The following is a 5,534-nucleotide window of genomic DNA, read 5'->3' as shown; positions in this document are numbered from 1 at the left end:
CTTAGCATAGTGATAATAAAAAAACAAATGTTGAGTAATCTCATTGTTACTACAAAAGTAACACTTCTTACTATCATTCTAATTCCGTTTAGCTAGGTTGTCCTTAGTTAAAATTACTCTCTTTTTTTAGTACCATATGAATATCTTATTTTTCAAGGGAAGCTTCACACTCCATAAAAAAAACTATTCCTCTCTATATTTTCATTGTTGATTATAGCTCGATACATAAAATGAACCAAAAATTGACTATTCTGATGTAAGTTCCATCTCAACGCATCATTATGATCATTTAGTTGCACATGAACAATACGGGTTACCAACTGATACCAAAGAGTTAAATTATTTCCGATCAACGCTCTACAGAAAGAAATGTTTAGAGGAATTCTTTCAAACACCATTGCTACGGATGCATTTTTCCCAAAGACAATGTTATAAAGAGAATGGTACATATCTTTTAAGGGTGAAATTACCCAACCACTTATCTTTCTAAAATCTAATTTGGTGCCCATCAATAAAATAAAACGTCCCCAAACAAAGAACTTGGTTTTAACTTTCATAAGACCTAACCAAAACTGTGAGTCCCTAAGCTTTTTCTCAACCTATGCTATCCTTTGGTTTTTGAGATACTTTTTCTTGAGTATATCTTGTCAAACCCCTTCCTCATTAATCAATTTGAAAATCCATTTACTAAGTAAATATTGGTTTTGTATATCTAAATTATGTACCCAGACTGCCTTAGTCTTTAAGATTGCATATAATATTCCATTTACTTGGAGAATGAACCATGGAGTTTAATTTGGAGGCCTAGCCAAAAAACAATCAAATAAACTGATGCGCTCAGCACATCAATCACATCCACATACCACTCAGGCAACACGTCTATTGTGTCCTGGCACACAAATACCTCAAGCAATTGGACAGGCTGAAGAAACAATATTGCAGGAGATATGAAACTAGGCTTCTTTGTAACTTCCAGTCTGACTGTTCTGCCGCAAGGAAACAAGTCACCATCGCCATTTGTCAACATCAGGAGCAAGAGCGTTTATAGTTCCGAGGCAAATGCGCTTCTATTTACAGTGGATCAGCTTAACTGCTCAAGGGCACAGTAGCTCTACAAAACCAACTATGTACAGCACCCATAGCTAGGTCATTCTTGCCAATGTTGACTTGAGTAGCCGTTAGATCAGATGAGAATCGGTTATCGTTTCCTAGAACGTGGCTTGACATCGAACAATTCGTCATCATCAAGGTCATCATCAATCTCATCAAGAATCGATTGGTTAATCTTCTTTCTAGACACCCTCCTGTGCTTCTTGAGTTCAAGACGAGGCTCCGCTTGCTTCACACCCATGGTACCTGTTTTGTACCTGAAGCAAGATGGATGCGTTTCATTGTTACCAAAATTTAGCATCCATCAAGATAGAATCTCTGAAATATAAGAAATTACTCTCAAGAAAAGGATGACAATCTCTAGACTTCATTTTTCTTTTATTAAATACTCTTATATGTAGTAGTGAAGTATTACTATAAATCTGCAGACAACTAAAGACCAAGACCCCTTTCAAAAGAAAACTAAAGATCAAGACATTTTCTGGCATATGTATGCAAATCAAGCAAACAAATGACCACATGGCAAACTGTTAATAAGATTTGTATTTCTGAAGACTTGTTAACCATGGGAAAATAAAATGCCTCTTTAAAAAAGTAATTATTGCAACCAGAATAATAAAAAAGTCAACCACCATGATAGTACAGTATAACTGACTGAACAATCTCCATTGTGATAGGCATCGCATGCCCAGAATGGTCATCATATAGCAAACACATTGACACCTTACCAAACAGTAGCTGGTCTAAGGACTTAGGCAGACTTCAGACGCCATCATTCTTGCTTTCCTGAGTTCACCTTCTCAACCATAGAAAGAACCAACCGATACTTCCTAACACTAGGTTTTATTCACTTGATAGGCTGTACGAGCACTAGTTATGTGTTAAACGTAATCAAGTACACTAATAGTGTTCACCGGTTTATTAAGTAAAAAAATCATCAGTTACCAAGCCACCAGGACATTTGCTTCTTGGAAGTAAACATTCTAGGATGCAATCAACAGATAGAAAATTAACACCTATGTGACTGCAGGAGAGAAGGATATACTATCGAGGCTCTAGCATACAAGATAATGTTCATAAGGACATCTTTGTAGCATACCTGACATCAGCTTCTCTTTTTGTTCCAAATGTCCGTAGCTGGATTTCTTCTCTGATGTTGATCTCATCAAGCATCTGCAGATAGTATGAATACCTTTCCCAGTCACCTTTCACAACACATCCACGCTCACCAAGGTGAACACAATCATTAAATAAGCATTTCGAGGGCTTGTTCTCCTTCAGCATCGTTCTTATCTGGATTACCCAATGAATATTACTAATAAGCAAATGACATAACAAACTGAAATATGACCTTAACAGAGCAGAGTTCAGAACATGCAGGTGCTGCAAATGAGGATTTAATAAACAGAACACAATTAAAAACAGTGCCTAACAAACCTCAGGAAATGTTTCCGCAAGACTCTTTTTGGTCACTTTCATCAGGCTAGGCTGATTGAATCCAGGAGTATCGGCGAGGAAACCTCCACCAGCTATAGGAAGCAATGAGACATGGCGCGTCGTGTGCTTCCCTTTACCGCTTTTCTTGGACACAGTTCCAACACGTTGTTCACCAAACCATTTACTATTCTGGATACAATATGCGCAAGAAAAAGAAATCAGTGTACACATTTTACTAGACCGAGCTGTGAAACTTTGTAACAATGGAGAGAGGAGTAGAAGATATCAAACACAAGTGATACACAGTTTGTAAGTGCCCTGAAAAAACGACAAACATGTATCTATCAAGTAACAGACCACATTACACATCTTTGGCAAGCTTCATCCCACCAGTTCTCCAAGCCAAGCCAACTTGCAAATACATAACAAATCCCAAATGCTGTTTTCTCTGAGTCAGAATTTGTCCTTAGTTCCAAATCGGTTGTAGTTCAATGTACTATTTTAACCTAATAAGCCATGCATCTTGCACAGCTAACAAGTTATGTGGTGAAAGAGGGCCATTTTTCATAGAAAGCTAATAAAATTATAAAACCACAAAACAAAGAAATACTCGGTATGAATTCTAAATGCTAATTGAAGATTCAAAAAATAATACCAAAAAATTAATCATAACAAGGGCATAAAAGATGCAATGACTATACCACCTGCTCAACCAGTTTATGTATTGGATCTTCTTCTGATATGTTTTGGTTGCACCTCAACGCATTGATCAGACTGGACTTCCCAACACCGCTTGGACCAACAACTACAGTTGTTTGTCCTTCCAACATCTCTTCAAGAACAGCAAATCCAAATTGCTGATCAACACTAAGAAAGAGTGGATCATAACCCCAACTCTTCAACCTATCTCTCCAGTATGCTATGGTCTGCAGGGAAAAAGCAAAAACTATCACTGAACCATATGACTATAGAATGAGGAACACATAGGAGTGCATACAATAAATGCATTAATTTGCATATCACATTACACATTTACAGTTGATGAATACTGGAAGTTGAGCAATTGCACATGCAGACATGCTATTTGTTCAAATTAAATTATAGGGCAAGGATAACAAAAGCATGAATGTATGAGTGGGATGGCCATTATTTTGCTTTACCAGACCCAGCAAAGCTCCAAATACAAGCCACAATCCTCAATGACATGTTTTTAAAATTATACATATATCTTCGGGTATGTATTATGTACAAGTCTCTGACAGTGATATTTAAGTAAACGGGGAGATGTGCTTGCATCTGTAAGTTTTACCCATGACAACACGGAAGCTAATACCTATAGCCAGCATTTAGCAATATTACATACAAAACAGGCGATCTTTATTAGTCGAAATACAATCTTCCCTTGAAGTTTTAATTGTTGAAAAGGGATGCTCAATTCTGATAGTTGATACAGGTAGAAATACTGCTGTAACGAACAGGTTAGTCCTGCAAGCTGCCAAGCAAATAAACAATTTTTTCCTGAGCAACTAAACACGAGACTCTGCCTAAATGCCGTATTGAAACTGAAATTGGTCCTTTATCCATTTCATTTTCTCTTCTTAGTTGTCTCCTTTAACAAACCATGCTCTCTTCTTCCCACTTCAATCAGCACATCACAGCTCGAAATATCGTCATCCAAACCTCATAACTCCAATGCAACACACTATACTAGAAACCATTCTAGCCAATTCGAATGAAGAGGCGCACGGGGGGTGGTGGACGACTGGTACCTGTTCGTCGACGAGCTCGACCTTGTTGAAGACGAGCACGAAGGGAATCCCCGTGGACTCAGCCTCGACGAGGAACCTGGTGAGCGTGGCCGGCTCGGGCCTTGGCTGGTCGAGCGAGAAGAGCACGACGAGGCGGTCGACGTTGGCGATGGGCGGGTCAGCCACCTCGCTCCTCCGTTCGAACACGTCCTCGATCATCCCGCGGCGGTCGGTCCAGTCGACGGCACCCACGAGGACCTTGTCCCCGACGAGCACGCGGCGGCGGATCTTCTTGAGCAGCGCCCGCACGACGCAGAGCAGGTCGGAGCCGCGGTGGCGCTCGAGGTCCTGCCCCGGAGGAACGGAGTCCACGATGACGCGCATGAAGTTGGCCTGCGACGCCGCGACGAGGCCCGTGGCCTGCGTAGGGAGGAGCGCGTCGGGGGCCGGGGGCGGGAGCGCCGCGGCCAAGGGGAGGAGGCGCGGGTGGGGTGAGTAGTGGGAGGCGCGGCGGTGGCGGAGGAAGGGGCAGTGGCGGAGCGGGAGGGGGAGGGGGAGGGGGAGGGGGAGGCGGAGGCGGGGCAGACCCGCGGTGGAGGGGAGGACCGGCATCTCGGTGGAGCAGCGGATAGAATAGAGCCCCAGCCGCGAGGCGAGGCGAGGCGCGGCGCGGCGCACTGCGCACGCGAGGGGTGGGGATTTTTGCCGCGCGACGCGAAGGAATCTTGGTGAATCCGCGGAGAGATTGGGGTGGTTCCTGGAGGCGGCTGGCGCGCGTCTGGGTGGGGAGGAGAGGCGGATGGATAGCGAGGGGACGAGCCCGGGGACGGAGGGGAGATTTCGCGCGGAGCACGGGGCGCGCACGAGGGCCGCTGGGCGCGCGGAAGGCTGCCTCGGCAGGAACGGGTGGTGCGGCAGGAAGCGCAACTCTACAGGTACGAGCCACACAACACGTTCGATCCTCCGCATCACCCCACGACCGATCACCGGCCGCCGTCACCCGCACCGCCACCATCGCCGGTGCTGAGCCCTTGGCTTCTGACCAGCGGGTCTCCCTCGGTTTGGTCTGCTGTTTCAAATGAAGTCCGAATCAAATCGTCAGGTAAAAGAATGGCATGAGCATGAGCATGGCAGGGGCGTTGCTCCAGTATGTATATGCATGATGCGAATTGTCATACGATCTGTACCTGCAAAGACGAGCGAAACCAGCACCAGAACCATGAGCACGACTGCTCTTCT

The 5,534-nt window shown here is 44.0% G+C and overlaps 1 protein-coding gene across 1 annotated transcript; it reads right to left on the bottom strand.

Moving 5' to 3' along the window:
- Nucleotides 1-946: 946 nt before the first annotated feature.
- Nucleotides 947-5,279, bottom strand: LOC133888654 (small ribosomal subunit biogenesis GTPase RsgA 1, mitochondrial-like). Its single transcript, XM_062328978.1, has 5 exons — nt 4,317-5,279; nt 3,252-3,473; nt 2,548-2,736; nt 2,210-2,403; nt 947-1,367 (listed from the first exon to the last, which is right to left on the bottom strand). The coding sequence occupies exons 1-5, from the start codon at nt 5,262-5,264 to the stop codon at nt 1,199-1,201; spliced, it is 1,722 nt and encodes a 573-aa protein (XP_062184962.1). The 5' UTR covers nt 5,265-5,279; the 3' UTR covers nt 947-1,198.
- Between the last annotated feature and the right edge of the window lie 255 nt (nt 5,280-5,534).

Source organism: Phragmites australis, chromosome 13 (assembly GCF_958298935.1).
Source record: "Phragmites australis chromosome 13, lpPhrAust1.1, whole genome shotgun sequence".
Lineage (NCBI taxonomy): Eukaryota > Viridiplantae > Streptophyta > Magnoliopsida > Poales > Poaceae > Phragmites > Phragmites australis.
Note: the sequence above shows the minus strand (reverse complement) of the source record. Positions and strands in the feature narration are given on the sequence as shown.

Bases quoted from the DNA above. Each gene is read 5' to 3' on its own strand.
- LOC133888654 (XM_062328978.1), bottom strand. From the start codon at position 5,264: ATGCGGAGGATCGAACGTGTTGTGTGGCTCGTACCTGTAGAGTTGCGC. The intron at 2,737-3,251 runs GTGGTATAGTCA...TATTGTATCCAG, and splicing joins TACATAAACTGGTTGAGCAG to AATAGTAAATGGTTTGGTGA. The intron at 1,368-2,209 runs GTATGCTACAAA...ATCTTGCTTCAG, and splicing joins AAAAGAGAAGCTGATGTCAG to GTACAAAACAGGTACCATGG.